The sequence below is a fragment of the Heterodontus francisci genome, chromosome 37 (assembly GCF_036365525.1).
Source record: "Heterodontus francisci isolate sHetFra1 chromosome 37, sHetFra1.hap1, whole genome shotgun sequence".
NCBI lineage: Eukaryota > Metazoa > Chordata > Chondrichthyes > Heterodontiformes > Heterodontidae > Heterodontus > Heterodontus francisci.
In genome coordinates, this window is record NC_090407.1 from 6,090,427 (window position 1) to 6,112,644 (window position 22,218).

The 22,218-nt window shown below is 42.7% G+C and overlaps 1 protein-coding gene across 1 annotated transcript in view; it reads left to right on the plus strand.

Annotated features, from left to right (window-relative positions):
* The window catches only part of LOC137351985 (tumor necrosis factor receptor superfamily member 11A-like), a 46,490-nt gene extending 24,846 nt beyond the window's left edge, over nucleotides 1–21,644 (plus strand). Inside the window, exons 3-13 of the mRNA XM_068016949.1 lie at nucleotides 1,075–1,200; nucleotides 2,978–3,118; nucleotides 3,858–3,951; nucleotides 5,384–5,472; nucleotides 6,344–6,439; nucleotides 6,976–7,069; nucleotides 11,609–11,706; nucleotides 13,648–13,752; nucleotides 15,667–15,692; nucleotides 18,452–18,680; nucleotides 19,389–21,644. Coding sequence (XP_067873050.1) covers nucleotides 1,075–1,200; nucleotides 2,978–3,118; nucleotides 3,858–3,951; nucleotides 5,384–5,472; nucleotides 6,344–6,439; nucleotides 6,976–7,069; nucleotides 11,609–11,706; nucleotides 13,648–13,752; nucleotides 15,667–15,692; nucleotides 18,452–18,680; nucleotides 19,389–19,588 — 1,298 coding nt within the window. The 3' untranslated portion in view covers nucleotides 19,589–21,644. The remainder of the gene's footprint in view (nucleotides 1–1,074; nucleotides 1,201–2,977; nucleotides 3,119–3,857; nucleotides 3,952–5,383; nucleotides 5,473–6,343; nucleotides 6,440–6,975; nucleotides 7,070–11,608; nucleotides 11,707–13,647; nucleotides 13,753–15,666; nucleotides 15,693–18,451; nucleotides 18,681–19,388) is intronic.
* The last annotated feature ends 574 nt before the right edge of the window (nucleotides 21,645–22,218 follow it).

Genomic DNA, 22,218 nt, shown 5'->3' on the forward strand with positions numbered 1-22,218 from the left:
TTGATATGAGTGTAGGCACTGTCATGTCAATTTAATTCATCTTTGAATCACCACCACATCATTTTTTTGCATACTAACACGATCAATTTATTTTCTCCTTTATAAATGTTTATAGTTACACAATGCGACAAGTATGTTTTACAATTGCTAATATTTTATAACTGCTAGCTTGGTCAGATGGTTGTAGGTTCAAGTCCCACTCATAGGGCTGGAGCTGTTGTTCTCCTGATGTCGGGGGGGTCTGGAGAATTGAAGCAGCAATGGCTGCCACGGATCCCGATGTCGGGATTGCCGGGCCCGATCTTCCCGGTGGCGGGGAATCTCCATGGGGGCACCCTCCACCACTCTGCAACGGGATCCTAGTTTAAATATTTAAAATACCTCTCTGTATAAATTTCAATGTCATCTGCCACAATCCTCCCATCCATTCCCGACCTTGAGCTCGACGTGTGGCACATGCGCCTTCGCTTTCCCGACAAGGAAAAGCTGGGGCCACTGAGGACACTGAGGAGGGGAAGGGGTTAACTCTGCATTCTGTCTATAGATGGGGGGAAGGGGTCGAGCCTTCATTATTTTATGGAGTGGGGGGTAACGGGGCAACTCTGCATTTTCTTTGCCTTTTAAAAATGGCACTAGCACCTGCTCCCACATCAGGTGACGCTGTTCATGGCAAGGCCAATGCTGCCCCTGCCACATGACTGGGGGGGTTGGCCGCCATTAGTATGTTAAGTGGTCGCCCATAGCAGAATTGCAGTTGTATGGGTCCCGTGCGGGATGGCCACTATTTGCTGCTCTTGGCAGTGGGGCAACAAGATCCGGCCCTAGACTAAAGTCCTATCTAACCATTCTGGTGGATGCTAAAAAAAATCTTACGCCACTATTCAATGGGTGGGGAGTTCTCCTGGAATCTTGACCAACATTTATCCCCAAAGCAACAGCATCCAAAAGTGGATTACCTGGTCACGACTGTGTTATAGATCCTCACTGATTGCAGACACTGCACCTTAAGGTTGAGTGAAATATCAATGCATGTATAATACACACAGATTTACTTAAATTTTCTTCTGCTGAAAGGGCAATACAAGGTTTCACCATATTCAAGCAAAAACCAGACAAAATGTGCCCCTTGTGAGGAAGGAACATATACTGAGATGGAGAATTCCCTCCCAGAATGTCGCAAGTGTTATGGGAACTGCACAGGTAAACATCAAAACCCTCAAGCACCTGCTTAAATTCTTCAATAATCCACCATCATTACATTTTCCTGAAGTTGGATATAGTTAATTAAAATATAAACCTGCTAATTCTCTCTTGGTAAAGTAGGCACAGAAGACTGAAATCTATAATATATTGATTCATGCAAAGGCCACAATTTCTTTTAAAAGTAAATTAAATTGTTTCTTAAAAAAATATGGATATTAATGATTAAGGGGGATGAACAGGAGAGTGGGATTAGCCTGACTGGCTAATGTGCAGCAAAACAGCAGCACAAACTTGGTGGGTTCAGTGACTTGTTCCTGTGTTGTAACATTCTAATTTTGTGATTCTTTGGTCGTGATTTTCGAAGGGGGACAGGACTGGTGCACAGCAGCTCTAAAGCAGGCGTTGCAACAAGAGAGTCCCAGGTTGTGGCCTTGCTGATCTTAATGTCATGGCATCACTTACATAAGAACTCCTGGTGTTCTGCCTGACACCCAATGAGATCCGGTATCTGGCTGGCATGTGGGAGCAGGAATTTGGCATTAGGATGCCACAGTCAGGAGTCCATGGGAAGACTATCCAGCAGTTAGCAGGAGGTGGGATCTAGAGGAGATCAGGGATCACTGGTGGAGGAGGGCTGTATGTTCCATAGCAATCAAGGGGGCAGGTCGGGCCTGGGGAGGCCCAAAGACTCCTTGTGGAACCTTGGATAGGGGTGACGGTAGGGGAACATTCCTGATCCTCCTGGCCCACAAGGAGTTCTGACAACAATATTTTTTTGAAACCTACTATGGCCTCTTCAGGCCAGTCGGTGCCTCCTGCCATGGTTTTGCTGCCAGGCTGCAGAAAGTGCGGGAATCTCCTTGTTATCCTGTCGTGGCCTGATGACATCATCAGGCTGCGACTTTTGAATTTAAAGTAGGTCCTGCCTGCCCATAGCAGGAGCCTTGGCAAACTTGGACGCTGGTGAAGATAAGATGGTGCCAGGTGGGAGCAGTGCGGCCTCAGGTTGGTAAATCGCCTCAGGCTAATTTTAACTCCTCCCACACACCATTCTCACCAGGTGAGAAGGGGTTAAAATTGAGACCTATTTGTCTCTTTACTGTTTTAGAATCAGTCAACAGAGAACAAAGAACAAAGAAGAGTACAGCACAGGAACAGGCCATTCGGCCCTCCACGCCTGCCTAAACTAAAACCTTCTGCACTTCCGGGGTCCGTATCCCTCTATTCCCATCCTATTCATGTATTTGTCAAGATGCCTCTTAAACGCCTCTATGGTATCTGCTTCCACCACCTCCCCCGGCAACAAGTTCCAGGCACTCACCACCTATTCTTCGGGGTCAAATAAGTAGGAACCACTTAGAGATGTTTTCTGTTGGAAAAACAGAGTAATGTGGAGCTCAGTGAAGGAAAGGTGCAATTTGTGGCAGTGGAGGACTTCTGCAAGACTAGACTTTGCAGCATTGCAACTTATCGAGGGATATTGCGCGAGGGTGAGAAATTGGAGTTGAGGTGCAGACCAGCCATGATATAGTTGGATGGCAGAGCAGACTCGAGAGGCTGAATGGCCTCTCCCTGTGCGTAATGTCCCTATCCACCAGCCACTCATGACGTTTCCTCAAAGCCATCACAGCTTTGACTTCCACAAGAGCAGTTTTTGGTGGAACATTTTGGTATTTCAATCCAAGAACAGGCCACGGTATTATATTACATTATTATCAAACACTAAACACCACCATCCCACCCTCCCACCTACCAATTTACTTTCTCGTTACAGGTAACAGTGTCGAGACTGTTCCGTGCACCCTTACAACAAACCGAAAATGTGAATGTGCTCGTCATCATTACTGTATTACCGAAGACATAACCATGTGTGAACAATGTAAGAGGTGTGATGATAAGAAGCTAATCTTTCCAGGTATGGTGCACTTCACTGAAGTGTCTTGAATTGTAAAAGCTGTAATTTCCCTCCCCATTCACTTCTGTGAAAGCTTGGTCATTGAGGGCATTGACTAGAATGTTAATTAATTGTTATTCAAAGCTACTTGTTTGCCATCTATGTTGGTGGCGTTGCTAATGATCAGATTGGATATTTTTCAGCAAGACACGAGGAACATCCTGTGGCAATAAAATCAGTTTCTGTAGATAGTGATCTCATAACAGAAACGTCGTGTACTCCTGTCTAAAATCAGTCAGCCTGTGTGCAATTGAGGGTTGGAACACATACCAGAGACACATTACAACACAAAGGATTGGGATGGATTGCTGTCTCATAAAGGATCAAACACAATCCAGCACACCTTTTTCTTTGTCAGCCTAGACTGACAGACTAAATTTTCCTCTTGAGACATGACTCAACTCGTAGCGGATGGGAAATTCGATATAATTTACCACGAATCAGCATTCTCACTGAGCAAAGCCCTGGCCGAGGAAGGATGCAGTCTGGGTGTTGTCTCTTACAGTGGGAGGGTAAAGATGCTCTGTTGTGGTGAAGTAGAAGAGTGTTTACTCTGCATTTGACTCTCACGATAGCTGAGTGGGAGGGGTGGGGCAGAGGGAGGAGGTGAGGGGGGTGGCAGAGGGAAGAGGTGCCAACATGCTATTCACATTAAAAGTTATAAAAGCTCTTGTTTATCATTCAATGCTGTCTTTTTAAGGTAAAGAAGATTACTACAAACAGGCGTGCCGGCCTTGTTCTCCAGGAACCTTTCTGAATACCAAACAAACACTGAAATGCCAACCTCACACCAAGTAAGTCGTTCTCTTGGATTGAGAGTTTTACAGCAATTTATAGAGAATATTTTCAGTGCAGGAGCTTTCTCATCAAAATCTCCATAAACCTCGCCTGGCTGTGATCCATGTTGATAATTAGTGCATCTGATTAACCCTTTGAAGTTATTGGGATAGAAATTAGAAGGGGCCTAGACTTGTCGATACACGACCGAGCCGAGAGGTCCGAGGGTCAATATAAGTTGGTCCTTGAGCCTCATAAATGACTTAGACGAAGGATTAGAGAGCCACACATCCAGATTTGCTGAGTTAGGTGGCACAGTAAACAATGTAGATGGCAGCAGGAAGTCACAAAGGGACATTGATAGATTAAGTGTGTGGGCAAAACTGTGGTGGATGGAGTTTAATGTGGGAAAGTGTGAGATCATCCAACTTAGATCTAAGAAAGATAGAGCAGAGTATTTTTTAAATGGCAAGAAGCTTGCAGCTTTGGGTGAGTGGAGAGATTTAGAGTTCCAAGTACTGAAATCACTAAAAGCTAGTGGACAAGTACAAAAAATAATTCAAAAGGCTAATGGAGTGTTGGCCTTTATCTCAAACAGGCTGGAATACAAAGAGGTGGGGGTTATGTTACAGTTATATAGAGCTCTAGATAGATCCAGTCTGCAATACTTTATTCAGTTCTGGGCACCTCACCTCAGGAAGGATATACTGGCCTTGGAAAGGGTGCAGTACAGATTCACCAGAATGATACTGGGGTTAAAAGGGTTGAGTTATGAGGACAGGTTGTACAGACTAGGCTCGCATTCCCTTGAATAGCGAAGATTTAAGGAGTGATCTAATCGAGGTATTTAAGATGATAAAGGATTGGTAGATAGAAACTATTTCCTCCAAGAATAAGGGGGCATAATCTTAAAATTAAAGCTGTGGTGATGTCAGGAAACACTTTTTCACGCAAAGGGTAGTGGAAATCTGGAACTCTTCTGCCAAAAGCTGTTGATGCTGGGTGTCAATCGAAAAATTCAAAACTGAGATTGATAGACTTTCGTTAGGTAAGGGTATTAAGGGTTACAGAATCAAGGTGGGTAGGTGAAGCTAAGATACAGATCTGCCATGGTCTAATTTAATGACAGAACAAGCTCGAGGGGCTGAATGGTCCACTTCTGCTCCTATGTTGATCTGCACACTCAGGGTGAGGTGCCTGCAGTGGTCATTACAGCTACCCCTTACATCACTATCAAAAATACAACTGGTATGGCAAAACTTTGGCTATAAATTATTCTTCTGATTATTATTGTGTCTATATTATTCTGTATGCACTGAATTTCCAGGACTGATATAAATAGAATGCCTTCAGATCAGTTGTTCACAAATTAAGATGAATGCCTTTGCATAACTCACTGAATTTGTAGTGCCTTGGAAGAATTAGCTAACTGGTAAATATTTTATATAGTTGTTCAGACTTGGGGAAGATCATTCACACAAAAGGCAACAGCACAGCTGACAACTACTGTGTTGATCCACCATCAGCTATAAGACCAAGTAAGTCTCAAGCATACAAGCTGTGTGGGTTAGATTTTAACTTAACTTTGACTTCTATCATTTATAAATTCACTCACCTCTTGCCAAGGTGGACTGATTAAGCGGGACGAGATGATACAATTTCTTGAAGTTTTTGGAAAATAATTGCAATTGGTAATCTCACTTTTACATTTTTTTCATGTTTGTGCCATTTTCTTCTTCCTTTATTTATAAACAAGAAATGCAATAGTTACTTGCCTCCATCGGCAGATGTGAAATGTTGGACAGAATAGGGGTGACTTTGAAACTAGGATTTGCCAGTGGCCTAGTTGGTAAAAATACCTTGTGATTTAGCACTAAGCCATATACACCAGACATCGCCATGTTCTATTTCTGGATTATGTTCTATTAACCGATTTCACCAACTTCCATCTCTGTCTCGGAAGGATGTGGGTTTAAACCCCACATAACCTAGGTTGACAATTCTGTGCAGTCCTAAGGGACTGCTGTACTGTTGGAGGCACCACCTTTCAAAGAAGATGTTAAACCAAGGCCCTGTCTGCTTTTTAAAAGATCCCATGGCACTATTCGAAGCAGAGTAGGGGAGTTCTCCCAGTGCCCCATCCTTTAAACAACAATTAAAACAGACTATCTGGCCTTTAGGTCATTGTGGTTTGTGGGAGCTTGCTGTGTGCAAATTGGCTGCCAATACAACAGTGACTACACTTCATTGCTGTAAAATGCTTTGGGGTGTCGTGAGGTTATGAAAGACACTGTATAAAAATGTCTCTTAAAAACTACTCTAAAAATCTGGCTTAAAATACAAGAAAATGGAATAGCATAAGGTTTAGTATTGTATGTTAATAAACCTTTTTTTTGACTTTCTTGACAGAAACTGTTCTGTGCATTGTTACAAAAGACAAGAAATGTCAGTGTCCCCTCGGCTATTATTGTGCAGGATGTGGAGATGAGAAAAATCTCCCTGCAGGTATTGTCCACCTCACTAAAGTATCTACATTCTTTAATAACCATAATTTTCCCTGTGTATTCTTATGGAAGCTGATTGTTTAGTGATTGCTAGCTAGGCTCTGCCAGTGTCCAAGCAGTTAATGGTAATGGAGAGCATGATAGGAAGCCATTGAAATCGGTGACTTCCCAGTTGGGGTTCACGCTGGTTTAGCCAGTTCTCTATTTTAAGGCATTTCTCCTTTAATGTTTCCAATTTTGCACACCCGTTTCTTCTCTCGCATCAGTATAAAAGATCTTAAGTTCTCCTTTTGTTATTTTCTCACTCTCTTTAATTTTTGCCCTTTATCTTATTTTCCCACAAAGAAGCTCTTGTCTTTGTGATCTAGGCATTTCCCTTCACTATTACTGCATTCCATGTATTAAAGGTGAGCAAGCTATACTCTGCTACTGGCTTGTGTGTTATTGTCATGTGACTACCTGATACTGGCATGGCGGCACGCACTTTATTAAAATTGTGGAAGTTCTTGTTTATCATTCAGTGCTGTCTTTTTTAAGATAAAGAAGGCTACTACAACCAAGTTTGCCAGCCGTGTCCTCCAGGAACCTTTCTGAATATCACGCAAACACTGAAATGTCAACCTCATACCAAGTAAGTCATTCCCTTGGATTCTGTTTTTTATTTACAGTTTATGGAGAATATTTTCGAAGCAGAGTTTCATTAAACCCTGTGATTCATAGAGTTGTTACGGCACAGAAGAGGCCATTTGGCCCATCGATTCTTGGCACTCCTCGGTGTATCTTACCTTTTGAAGTTTATTCCTTAGATGAGGCCTATTAAAAGTTGAATATCATATCACCTGGTTGGGTATGGTAGTATAGTTGTTATGTTACTGGACTAATAATCTGGAGATTTGAGTACAAATCCCACCATGGCAGCTGGTGGAATTTAAATTCAGTTAATTAAATAAATCAGAAATAAAAAGCTAGTAACAATAAAGATGACCATACTTATCATAAAAAACCCATCTGTTCACTAATGTCCTTTAGGGAAGGGAATCTGGCTCCTTACCTGCTCTGGCCTACACGTGATTCCAGACCCACAGCAATGTGGTTGACACTTAACTGCCCTCTGAAGTGGCCTAACAAGACACTCAGCTACATCAAAAGCACTACGATGGACTCCAGCAATTCAAGAAGGTGGCCCCCCCTCACCACCTTCTCAAGTGCAATTAGGCATGGGTAATAAATGCTGGCTGGCCAGTGGTGCCCACATCCCATGAATGAATTTTTAAAAATTGAAATCCTGCAAATATATTTTTTCTAGAATATTTTCATTTAACGTACCATTTTATGCTCATGAACTTGAAGCCTTAGTAGTTAAACAGATACTGCAAGGTCTAGCACTAAGCGATGGAGGTCAGAAAGCCTCAGGTTCAGTTCTTAAAATGGCGCAAAATTACAGACACGATTTCTGCTCCTGAGTGCCACTGACGGAAAGTGAGTTCATGTGGATGTTGGGTGAGGACAGATTTGTGCTTTCTGTGGTTGAGCAGACTGCCAACATTCAACGCCCAGATACACGCAGGAAACATGCCCAGTTGGTTGAGGTACAGTAGGGCTATGAGTGCCCATGGAAACATAATCCAGCTGGAGTAAGCACGTTCATGGGAGGAAACGAGAAAACTTGGGAGGGATGGCAGAAGATGAAATATATAGGCTCTTTCCTGCTGGATTATAGCTAATGTGTCATATTGAGGCACGCACTTAATACACAGTTAATATACAGCTTTGGAAACCGGTTTTAATTCCAACACAGTGGCGCAGTGGTTAGCACCGCAGCCTCACAGCTCCAGCGACCCGGGTTCGGTTCTGAGTACTGCCTGTGTGGAGTTTGCAAGTTCTCCCTGTGTCTGCGTGGGTTTTCTCCGGGTGCTCTGGTTTCCTCCCACAAGCCAAAAGACTTGCAGGTTGATAGGTAAATTGGCCATTGTAAATGGAATATGAGATTAATGTAGGATTAGTATAAATGGGCGGTTGTTGGTCAGCACAGACTCGGTGGGCCGAAGGGCCTAGATAGAGGATATTTTACATTCTAGGAATGATGCATAGATTTTGCCTCCTTTGTAAAACCAGAGTGAAACTAGTGCAATACATGATCATAGATTAGTACAGCATAGAAGGAGGCCATTCAGCCCATCGAGTCTGTGCCAGCTCTTTCAAAGAGCTATCCAGTTATTCCTATTGCCCCACTCTTTCCCTGTATCCCTGCAATTTTGTTCCTTCATATATTTATTCAATTCCAATGATTTATCCAACGTTCTTTATTTTCTTCAGTCTGTGCTTAACGGAGCTTTCCTCTCTTGTTCCTCTTAATTTGCATTAAACTCTCTTCGCCCTGCCTGTGAAGCTCCTTAACTTCCTCTTTAAAAAGCTGGCATCACCCAGACAGTATTTCCTGATTCTTCCTCATCTTTTTCCAACCTTGCTGGTCCATTGGAGCAGGAACCAACTCTTACTGACACGAGAAAGGAGGAACAGTCAGAGGTTTGTTGACAGACAATTGTATATCTTTTCACTGGCAGAGACCAGGAGGTTATGGAAGTTCCCTGATCCAGGGAATGGCATGTGCAAATCTAGAAAGATAGGAAAAAGAATCAGTTACAGCAGGAGCAAAATACAAAATAATTCTAAAATAAATTTAACAGAAACTTTAAATTTGTACCAATACAGTGATTTTTTCCCCCCCTGAACGACACAACATACAAGGTGTCATAGAGCCTCTGACATCACTGTCAGTGTGTTGTATGAAACAAGACTTGTTATCAAAAAGTGAGACTGAATACAACATCAGTGAGATAAAGGGGAAGGAATTTTCCCCTTGTCATCAGGTTTAGCAGAATTATGAATGCGATTGTGAATAGGCTTGTGGTTGTGCCTTACTTACCTCGCCGATGGAGTTATGCTTATTTTCAAGCATGAGAGACATTAAAACAGATTACAGTTTTTAAGAAGCGTGTCTCATTCCAAGTGAGTGAGTCTTCATGGGGCTGTATTTACATCAGGGTTTTATCTAATATAAGGGCTGTACTGAGAGGCAAGCCAGAAAGGGTGTTCGAAGCAGATTCAATAGTAATTTTCAAAAGGAATTGGGTAAATACTCAAAAAGGAACAATTTGCAGGGCTGTGGGGAAAGAGCAAGGGAGTTGGACTAATTGGATAGCTCTTTCAAAGAGCCAGCACAGGCACGAAGGGCCAAATGGCCTCTTTCTGTGCTGTAAGATTCTATGAAATGGCGAGTTTGAGTGAATAAGAGCTGTGTAATTGAGTTCACCTCATACTAAAGAATAATTTGGAAGCTCAGCAAGGACTGTGATAATACTAACTGGCACCAGAAACAAACATGCCTTCATTCAGCCATGCAAAATATGGCTTCCATTTGTGCAATGGAGAACAGACTGAGACGAGAGAATGATAGTGCAGCATTAGGCTGAGTAGTCTGGACAGAGATTGTACTGGATCGACTTAGCAACACAACACTGACTGGTATCATCATTGGTGAGCAAATCAGCACTTCAATTAAATCAAAAACCGAGCCAGCTTAAATGCCTGAGGCCTTCTTGCTACCACAAATCACCTGAAGTGCTTGAATAAAAACACCATTTATTTCACAAGCTTCATTTTCTAATGTACTGCAGAAGTTTGCTTTCGGGGAGCAGCTTCTGCAGAAACAGCTGAAACTGCAGCTTTTACGATGCAATTAAAGGCAGTTGTGAAGCTCAGGGACTAGCAGCAGAACAAGTTGCAAAGGTTGAACACGCCAGATTTGGTTGGAAAGATTCACGTCAGCAGGCTTTGACGGAATGAAAGCAGGTTACACCCGAAGCGAGGACCTATTTGAGTATTAGGTCACATATAAGATTCTAAAGGGGCTGGTTAGGGTAGACACTGAGAGATTACTTCTACTGGTCGGGGAATCTAAAACACGGGGGCACAGCCTCAGTATAAGGGTCAATTGTTTAGGACTGAGATGAGGAGAAATTACTTCACTCAAAGGGTTGTGAATCTTTGGGATTCTCTACCCCAGAGGGTTGTGGATGCTCCATCATTGAATACATTTAAGGCTGGGATAGATAGATTTTTGATTTCTCAGGGAATCAAGGAGTATGTGTGTGGGCGGGATAGTGGAGTTGAAGCCCAAGATCAGTCACGATCGTTTTGAATGGTGGACCAGGCTCAATGGGTCTGCTCCTGCTCCTATTTCTTGTATTCATGTGTTCTGTTATCATATCCTATCTCCCTTATTAGTTCATTACTGAAATCTTTGCGGCTGATGGGCGCCTGCTCAGGTCATCTGAATGTGCACTGATAAAGAAATGAGAGTCAAGGTGCATGGTTTTATTTGCAATGAGGCTGCAATCTGTGGGTTAAAGCGCACAGAAAAAAATATTTCAGGTGGAAATATACACTGATGTAAATCGCCACCCCCATCACTGGTGGCCTGGCTGCTTTTTCTATTTTTTAATTGATCTTTTAAAAAGATGCTGAGAGGACACATTCATGTTGAAGCTCCCTCTCAGTTACTTACCATTCGTTGCAGCCAGCTGCTCATCTGAAGCTGGAAGTTCTTTGATTTGCCCTCCAGCTTCAAGAGCCCTCAGTTGGACAGGGGAACCTGTCTCCATGCCAGTTAAGGGGGCATCCCAGTTAAAATCCCAAATAGTGACTGTTGCCCCCCGGGAGCGGGTTTGAAACCCGGAAACATTCCTGACTTCTGCTTCCTACCCACAAAGTGAAAATTCAGCCCCTTGTGTTCCCCTCAACCCCCACCCCACCCGTGCCCAGTAATGGACGCTCCTGAATTTCTAGACTATCATTCTATCAATGGAAACTGCACTCATAAGGAGAGATTAGTATAGAGAAGAACACACATGTACACAAGTTGCATGCACATTGCTTCAATATCCCTCACATCATTGCTTAAAACACACCTGACATGGCAGTACTTGGGGCATAACTTTTACCTTGAATTATTCCTATGTCTCTGTTATTATATGTAATGAAGATATATGAAGAGTGTCTTTAGATGAGTTGATCACAAATTAATTGATGGAAGCTCCTTGTTTAACAGTAGACTCATTGAATTTACAGTAGCTGGGAAGAATACACTGACTGATAAATATTTTTGCAGTTGCACGCTATTGAGACAGACCCTTCAGACAGAAGGTAACAGTACAGATGACAACAAGTGTGTTCCTTTCTCGACGGAGAATAAACTTCAAAAAGAAAGTAGGTGTTGAATATAATTTTTGCAAAAGCAAAAGAATGCTTCAGTTTGCAGTCTGTGTCTATTTGGTTTCATTTTGATTAGATTATGATTATGATTAGAGATACAGCACTGACACAGGCCCTTCGGCCCACCGAGTCTGTGCCAAACATCAACCACCCATTTATACTAATCCTACACTAATCCCATATTCCTACCAAACATCCCCACCTGTCCCTATATTTCCCTACCACCTACCTATACTAGTGACAATTTATAATGGCCAATTTACCTATCAACCTGCAAGTCTTTTGGCTTGTGGGAGGAAACCGGAGCACCCGGAGAAAACCCACGCAGACACAGGGAGAACTTGCAAACTCCACACAGGCAGTACCCGGAATTGAACCCGGGTCGCTGGAGCTGTGAGGCTGCAGTGCTAACCACTGCGCCACTGTGCCGCCCATTTTGACTTACCGTTGTCCTCTGCTGCTTATAAAATCAGTCTTTCTGCCCAAAGTGGAGAGATCGGATGGAAGAGCAGAGGATAGAATTCTGTGAAGTTTTCTGGAGAGACGTTAAACCGAGGCCCCGTCTGCTCTCTCAGGAGGACGTAACAGATCCCACGGCCGCTATTGTGAAGAAGAGCTGGGCTGTTGTTGGCAGCTGTTCCTCATAAATTACAGTGTGCGTGTTCAGAAACCAATTGAATTTGTGCTAAATTTCCGAAAAACCAGGCTTAAACCTGGGCACAGAGAACAAAAGATCTTGCATTTATATAGCGCCTATCATAACCTCAGGACATCCCAAATCCCTTTATAGCCAATGTAGTACTTTTGAAATGTAGCTACCGCTGTAATGCAAGAAATACGGCAGCCAGTTTGTGTACAGCAAGCTCCCATAACAGCAATGTGATAATCATCGGATAATCTGTTTTAGTGATGTTGATTGAGGGATGAATATTGGTCATGACACCGGGGAGAACTCCTCTGCTTTTCTTCGAAGTACCATGGGATCTTTTACGTCCACCTGAGAGGGCAGACGAGACCCTGGTTTATTGACTCATCTGAAAGACGGAATTTCCGGCAGTGTAGCACTCCCTCAGCACTGTACTGACGTGTCAAATGTGCTTATGTGTCAAGTTGCTGGAGTGGGGCATGAGGCTGCAACTTTATGACTTGGAGGTGAGCCACAGCTGACACTTTAACATAGGAGTGTCTAGGCTACTGTAACTAGTGAAACACTTCCATGAATTCTGTATTGTAACTTGCAACAAGTTCTGTTCATCCATCACCCCTGTGCTTGCTGACTTAGATGGCTCCCAGTTAAGCAACATTTCGAATTTAAAATTCTCATCCTTGTTTTCAAATCCCTCCATGGCCTCACTCCTCCCTATCTCTGTCACCTCCTCCAGCCCCACAACCGTCCGAGATCTCAGTGCTCCTCCAATTGTGGCCTCTTTTGCATCTCTGATTTTAACTGCTCCACCATTGGCGCGCGTGCCTTAAATTACCTAGGCCCTAAGCTCTGGAATTCACTCCCTAAACCTCTCTTTCCTCCTTTAAGATCCTCCTTAAAACCTATCTCTTTGACTAAGCTTTTGGCGTAATATCTAATGCTGCTGTGAAGTGCTTTGGAAAGTGTAACCTCATTAAGGGCACTACACAAATGCAATTTGTCATTGAATTCTCTATGGAATTCAATACCGTTCACCTATGGAGACCCACAAGGGGACCATCTGTGGACAGTGATGAAATGCCAGGTTTTCCTGAAGACCCCAGCTTGTTTCACAGCAAAACTCATTCTGAACAAGCTGGCCTTGGTGGAGAGGGAACTAGACGTGGAAGTGTTTGAAGGGCTACCATTTCAGTAAGGCTGCCTTAAGCCAATGGATGTTGGGGAAATGTTATGTAATTATTCAATTGTTTAAAAATATTTTTATATCTCAATATCTGATTTTATTTCAGAAAGTTCTTTTACCTCGTCCATGATATGGATAGTGGTTCCCTTGTCCATATTTTGTGTCACCATAATAGTGAGATCTTCATTTTGCAAGATACCTAACAAGCAAGGTAAGAGAAAGGACTAAAAACAAGAAATGCTGGAAATACTCAGCAGGTCTGGCAGCATCTGTGGAAAGAGAAGCAGAGTTAACGTTTCAGGTCAGTGACCCGAAGAAGGGTCACTGACCCACAACGTTAACTTTGCTTCTCTCTCCACAGATGCTGCCAGACCTGCTGAGTACTTCCAGCATTTCTTGTTTTTATTTCAGATTTCCAGCATCCGCAGTATTTTGCTTTTATATAAGAGAAAGGACTATTTGTCTTTATGCTTCTTAGATGCTCGGGTTGGAACTTTGGGTGACAGCTAGTTAAGCATAGTCCAAATACTGAATGTAGAGATAGCAGCTCCCTACATAGAGAACTGACCAAGAATACATTATACCACTTTAGTAAAAAGAGATAATATTCAAGATTGTGACCAGGTTACTTGAATCAATGGTGTGAATTTACAAGCACCAAGTATAGATTTGCACCAGTTGTTACGTAAAAATCAATCAGTTTGGGCCAGCTGCTGCATCTGAAACAATACACAGCAAAGAGCTGGGATTCGATCAGTGCTCTATGTATCATTTTTACAGGACACCTTTTCCAAATGCAGGAATGTGCTGTCATATCAAGAGCGTAAACCTTTGTCTTAATTTTAAAAAAACTTGAAAATTGAATGTATTTATCTGAAGGACAAGAGGTTAACATTGAACTGATGAGCCACTGGCATCTTTCACAGATATGTACCTAATATTCAAACCACTTCAGGACAATCCAGCCTGCTTGACCGGCACCCCATTCACCACCTTAGACATTCACTCCCTCCACCACCAGCACACAGTGGCAGCAGTGTGTACCATCTACAAGATGCACTGCAGCAATGCACCAAGGCTCCTTCAACATCACCTTCCAAACCTGCAACCTCTACCAACTAGAAGGACAAGGGCAGCAAATACATGGGAACACCACCATCTGCAAGTTCCCCTCCAAGTCACACACCATCCTTACTTGGAACTATATTGCCGTTCCTTCACTGTTGCTGGGTCAAAATCCTGGAACTCCCTAACAGCACTGTGGACTGCAGCAGTTCAAGAAGGCAGCTCACCACCACCTTGTCAAGGGCAATTAAGGATGGGCAATAAATGCTGACCTAGCCAGTGATGCCCACATTCCATGAATGAATAAAAACTTCCATGTAAAATCATAATTTTGCTAAATTGTGCATACTGAAAGTAATCATTCATATGCACTAGAATTAAGTTCTGGAACTGAACATTGTGTTTAAATGTTCTTCATTAAACTTATCTGAAGCTTCACTTTTAGCCAAAAAGTGAAGCATTCTTTTTTCTACTTTTTTATTTCAAGGTGCCTGAGGACTGTTTTTCACAAGTGCACCAAAATTATTGGGTGACAAATTCAGGCAAGCGAGGAGAAATGGGCAGGAAGGGAGTACAGGGACAACTGTGGGGAGAGGGGGTGTTAAAATCACTTGGGGGAGACAAGGAGAGGTTACTACAGCGATTCGGTAAAGACAGGCCAATGTTTTTTGACCAATCAGAAGCTTTTCTCAAATATTCGTGTGGGCCAATTGCCAAAGGTTTAATTAGCAGGAATTTCAAAACAGGAGTTGATCTCTGTGTCCCACTGTGTATACTGCAAATATTTAACAAGCCAATGATCTAAAAGCTCAATTGAACTTTTCCAACAGTTTTAAATTTACACCAAATGACTGTTTACCAACACGCTTATAAAATGGTGAATTTACTGCTGAAGACTGATGCAAATCCATTTTAAGTGTGGATATAAATGTCTGATATAAAACAAAATGTAATCTTCAAAACATCGCAACGGGACTATTTGTTAAATACAAAGTCCAGGGTCATTGCTGCCTCTTTAACCTGGTTCTGTCTGTTGTTTCTCTGTTTATATCTCTTATAGGAATGGGAATACTGGTGAAACTGAAGGTAATTTTTTTAAGTGAATCTAAGTGGTTTGTTCTCTGAATGGCTGTTTCATTTATTGATTTTTCACTAATCAAAAGGGTATTGGGGTACAAATTTAAAAATAAATTAAATTAATAAAAATGTCTTCACCAGGGACAGCCCAAAGAATAAAAGCAAAAGTTCCTGAACTTATTTGCCCAGATATTTTGCATTTGTGGGATTGGGATGCATCTGCTGCTTGGTGGGACTTTCACACACATACACTCTAATGGCCCTCCTGGTTTGGATGTGGATTCGGGAGCAGCATTCCAGCTTTTCCAGACTCCGCATTCAGGTAATTTTAAGCCATTTTAACCAACTTTGGTAGCGGCCTTCCCAGTCTCTTTAGGGACCACCTATTGGGCTGCAGGTTGATCAGTTTTTCCTGAATGCAGATGGGGAGGTTCCCTCAGGGCAACCTGCAGATGGAGCTTTAAGTGATATGCAAAGGACCCAACGTCTGTTTCAGGCATGGGCCTTGAATGCCTAGTTTTCTACATCTAATACTAATATGCCAGTTTGTAATGAGCTGGCACTTCCTGCCTCCGAAGTTTGAAGATTAGGCGCTCATTTAGTGTCTAGAAACAGTTACCATGCCATTGAATTTCCAGGACATTGTGTTTACTTATTTTAAGCTGAAATTATTTTTTTCTTTATTTTCAGGTTTAGGATTAGTATTATAGTTCCAGAACTATCCTTAGGCATGAGTAGTTATATTACTATGCTGCAGTCATGGTGTGTGAGTAACTGCAGGTACTTGCTTGAAATTAGTATTGGGTTTAGAGTGTTATGAACCAGTCGCTCGAGTCGCTCTGAACAGGCTCCAGAAGCTGGCCGAGCGCGTCTACCCTGAGGCACAGTGTGGCTTTCGTGCAGAGAGATCGACCATTGGCATGCTGTTCTCCCTTTGTCAGATACAGGAGAAATGCCGTGAACAACAGATGCCCCTCTACATTGCTTTCATTGATCTCACCAAAGCCTTTGACCTCGTCAGCAGACGTGGTCTGTTCAGACTACTGGAAAAGATCGGATGCCCACCAAAGCTACTAAGTATCATCACCTCATTCCATGACAATATGAAAGGCACAATTCAACATGGTGGCTCCTCATCAGAGCCCTTTCCTATCCTGAGTGGTGTGAAACAGGGCTGTGTTCTCGCACCCACACTTTTTGGGATTTTCTTCTCCCTGCTGCTTTCACATGCGTTCAAATCCTCTGAAGAAGGAATTTTCCTCCACACAAGATCAGGGGGCAGGTTGTTCAACCTTGCCCGTCTAAGAGCGAAGTCCAAAGTACGGAAAGTCCTCATCAGAGAACTCCTCTTTGCTGACGATGCTGTTTTAACATCTCACACTGAAGAGTGCCTGCAGAGTCTCATCGACAGGTTTGCGGCTGCCTGCAATGAATTTGGCCTAACCATCAGCCTCAAGAAAACGAACATCATGGGGCAGGACGTCAGAAATGCTCCATCCATCAATATTGGTGACCACGCTCTGGAAGTGGTTCAAGAGTTCACCTACCTAGGCTCAACTATCACCAGTAACCTGTCTCTAGATGCAGAAATCAACAAGCGCATGGGTAAGGCTTCCACTGCTATGTCCAGACTGGCCAAGAGAGTGTGGGAAAATGGCGCACTGACACGGAACACAAAAGTCCGAGTGTATCAGGCCTGTGTCCTCAGTACCTTGCTCTACGGCAGCGAGGCCTGGACAACGTATGCCAGCCAAGAGCGACGTCTCAATTCATTCCATCTTCGCTGCCTTCGGAGAATACTTGGCATCAGGTGGCAGGACTATATCTCCAACACAGAAGTCCTTGAAGCGGCCAACACCCCCAGCTTATACACACTACTGCGTCAGTGGCGCTTGAGATGGCTTGGCCATGTGAGCCGCATGGAAGATGGCAGGATCCCCAAAGACACATTGTACAGCGAGCTCGCCACTGGTATCAGACCCACTGGCCGTCCATGTCTCCGCTATAAAGACGTCTGCAAACGCGACATGAAATCGTGTGACATTGATCACAAGTCGTGGGAGTCAGTTGCCAGCATTCGCCAGAGCTGGCGGGCAGCCATAAAGACAGGGCTAAATTGTGGCGAGTCGAAGAGACTTAGTAGTTGGCAGGAAAAAAGACAGAGGCGCAAGGGGAGAGCCAACTGTGCAACAGCCCCGACAAACAAATTTCTCTGCAGCACCTGTGGAAGAGCCTGTCACTCCAGAATTGGCCTTTATAGCCACTCCAGGCGCTGCTCCACAAACCACTGACCACCTCCAGGCGTGTATCCATTGTCTCTCGAGATAAGGAGGCCCAAAAGAAAGAAAGAAGAAAGAACCAGTAACACAGAGCTATATTGCAGCCTCTCCACATTCCCGACTTGGGCAAATTTCACTCTGCATGTATGTTTAAACACGGGTATAAAATGTCATTTACTGGTGTCGGAAGAGCAGTGATGAAGTCAGTACAGAGCTGGCTACCTGCTGTTTGAAGTTATACTGCAGCCGATGAGAAACCCAGCCTGGGCAGAGACTACCCTTTTGAGAAGGTCTTAAAATGTTTGTGAAAACTCGAATTGTCCTCAGACCTCAAACCACAATATAATAGGCAGGCTGAAGCAATCATATTCTTGGACCTTCTCAAAAAGAGGAAAAGATTGACAAGGGGAACAATTTTTTTTAAAAATGTAGTTAATTAAAATGCCTAACTGTAAAATAAACTGCGTGTTTTTTTTTTGTTGAAAACAGTTTATTTGCATTTGTGGCACCAAAAGCAATCTTTATCAAGGTAGCAATGATGAACCAGAAAAAAATATAGCAACTGTGCCAGAGATTGGGGAGCACTGTGTGGATAACATTATCGCTGATTCAAAACCTACTTGTGTAATGATGCCACTGATAAGCAACAAAGAGACTGAAGCTCCTACATTGGAATACAAATCTGAAATTCTAGACATTGGAACTGTGTCAGCTGTTGGTGAGTGTGATGTCTCCCCCTTTTTTTCCTGTCGTGTCAGCTGTAGCTCAGTGATTAACATATACATGGGCTAGTGGAAGGAGTGGGCTTTAATAAACTATGAATAATCCAGGTCCTACTGCTGTGGCTCAGTGGGTAGTATGCTTGTTCCTGAAACCAGGATGGTTGTGTGTTCACATCCCACCCGAGATTTGAGCACAAAAATGTAGTTTAACACTCCAGGGCAGTACTGAGAGAGTGCTGCAGAGGTGCTGTCTTTTAAATGAGATGCTAAACTGAGGCCTTGTCTGCCCCCTCAGGTGGATATAAAAACCCCATGGCACTACTTTAAAGAAGAACACGGGGAGTGATCACCGGTGTCCTGGCCAATCTCAATTAAAAACAGATTGCTGTTTGTGGGAGCTTGCTGTGCACAAATTGGCTGCGGCATTTCTGACATTATAACAGAGATTATACTTCAAAAGTATTTCATTGGCTGTAAAGGGCATTGAGACATCTTGAGGTGTGAAAGACACTATGTAAATGCACATCTTTTCTTTCAACACACTGCACCTCTGTTCATTCATTATGACGTTTATATAAGGGAGTACTAATGATGTCTTGCTGCTTTAAATGTATTTTACAGCTCTATACGCTAAATGTTAAACTGACTCTTTTTGCAATTACAGATAATGGACCTAATTGTAACATTCATTTGTTTCCATTCAGTTCACATGAAAGATAGTACAGAGGACAACATTCCATTTCCAGTACAAGAAAATGGAAGAAACTCAAACACCTACTATCCAATAGAGGAGCAGAGTCACAAACAATACAACCAGCCAGTAATGATTGAGGCCAAATACGGGACACAAGCAAGCCTATATTTAGATAGCAATAAGTATTGGTTGCATTGCACTTCTGTCTAAATTCAACTTCCCGCTATATAAACTGTCAATACAGTTTGATGTTGTCAATGGGATGAAGATTGCAGGTGGATTTTTCCATTGAGTTATTGACCTGGTTGAGTTCTTTATCATTAGAAATCTATTTTGCAAGAAGGTAGGAGATGTGTCTGAGGAAACTGTAGCTCTTGGAATCTGCTAATATGAAACTAACTAAATCAATGAGGACACTCGTCACACACACACCAAAATCGATTAACTCACCAGGGATCTTTATTTAACCCTTGAGTAAATCATCTGCTCAAAATATGGACCGCTTGTAGAATCCTCGGTAGGAAGGTGGAAAGCTCTGATTATTACAGGCTTACAGAATAAATTAGACTTGAAAATAAATTTCCAAGACTTGGCCGGTTTCAAGTTTTATTTATAAAATATCTCTATTTACACTGTTAGGCTTCCTAGGCATGAGCGGCGAGAGAATTTTCGTTGAACAATTTGAAAGTTCCTTTTCATAAGGAATGGGGTTTACAGGAATGCGAGGCAGTGCTTGCCACTTATACGAGATAAACCGCCCCCTCAAGAACATGAGGTGGTCATTTGTACAGTTTTCTCACTAACTAACCTTTGCAGCTTTGTCGCCCTTTTCTTCAAATCTCTCCAGTTCCTTGCATCTCCCTACCGCTACAACATTGTCAGAGGTACTATCCTTTAAACGAAATGTTAAAGTGAGAATTATTGCCGGCAGCTCAGGTCATTGTTAAAGATCCAATTTTAAGAGGAGCAGGGAGTTCTCCTGGAGTCTTCAGCACAAAATCTAAGCCAACACTCCCAGTGTGGTACTGAGGGAGTTCTGCACTGTCAGAGGTGCTGCTTTTGGATGATTAAACTGAGGTTCTGTCTGCCTTCTCAGGTGGATGTAAAAGACTCCATGGCACTAGTTCAAAGAGAAAGGGAGATATCTCCAGTGTCCGGGTCAATATTTATGTTTAGTTTAGTTTAGTTTAGAGATACAGCACTGAAACAGGCCCTTCGGCCCACCGAGTCTGTGCCGACCATCAACCACCCATTTATACTAATCCTACATTAATCCCATATCCCTACCACATCCCCACCTGTCCCTATATTTCCCTACCACCTACCTATACTAGGGGCAATTGCTAATGGCCAATTTACCTATCAACCTGCAAGTCTTTGGCATGTGGGAGGAAACCGGAGCACCCGGAGGAAACACACGCAGACACAGGGAGAACTTGCAAACTCCACACAGGCAGTACCCAGAATTGAACCCGGGTCACTGGAGCTGTGAGGCTGCGGTGCTAACCACTGCGCCGCCCAATATCCCTCAATCAACACCTTAAAATCTGATTATCTGGCCATTATCATATTGCTGTTTGTGAGACCTTGCAGATTTGCCATCACATTTAATACGTGATAATTGGTCATTCGTTTAATTTGCTGTTTGTAGAACCTGGTACACAAAATGTCGTCTGCAAAAAAATCATTGTTCGAGAAGCTCTCTCAGGCTTTTAAGAGCCATGATGAGGTGCTATATAAATGCGCATTTATTCTTTCTCCTTGAGAAGTTATTTGTACATAGATCATGTATATGACGGGTCGAAGAGACTTAGCAGTTGGCAGGAAAAAAAGACAGAAGTACAAGGGGAGAGCCAACTGTGTAACAGCCCCGACAACCAATTTTATCTGCAGCACCTGTGGAAGAGCCTGTCACTCTAGAATTGGCCTTCATAGCCACTCCAGGCGCTGCTTCACAAACCACTGACCACCTCCAGGCGCTTACACATTGTCTCCCGAGACAAGGAGGTCAAAGAAGATGATTGGTTGAGCTTGTAGATTTACAGAGTTGTAAATGTTAACTACTGAAAAATGGTTTTCGTGCAGCGTTTTTTTTTTTTAACAGATGCTATGATCCTTGTAGCAACTCCAAAGAATTTGATCCTTTAGGTTTGTGTAAATTAAAATGTGTATGAACCCAGTTATTGCAGCAACTGGATCTTCACTTATACAGAATGAGCAAGACTTTAAAAATGCTGCTACATTTCAGATGTTTGTCTTTGTTAAATACTGTTCATATAGTATAATGTATTCCAAATATTATTGTACATTGAATATAAATAAAATCGATTGTTTGCTTTATCCAGCATGACTCAAATTCTGTATGATATTGTTCACCATCTGACAGACTGAAAATAAAGAAATAATCCTGCATAATTACTGCAATCAGAGTTAACCATGATACCTGGGGAAGTGTACACTGTTTCCGTTAGAATAGAGGAGAACAATGGGATGATTTGATAGAGGAATTTCAAACTATTAAGAGACAGCAAATGTTCCAGTGGTTGAGGGGATTTAGAAGAAGGGGCATGGATTAAATGAGAGATTTCAGACAGAGGGCAGGAAGAGTTTTTCCTTTTACACAGAGGTTTATGAGACTGTGAAATGCATTACAAGAGATAGTTATTGAGGTAAAGACCATCTCAGCGTTTAAGAATTGGTCAGATAGGTGGTTGAAGGGAAAGAAGTGGACATTGAGTGGATACATGGGATTAGGACTACTGATTAGACAGAGGATAAACAACAAAGACTGGTTAAACCAATCACCCCATTTCCAAATATGAATAAGGAATCTTATATGA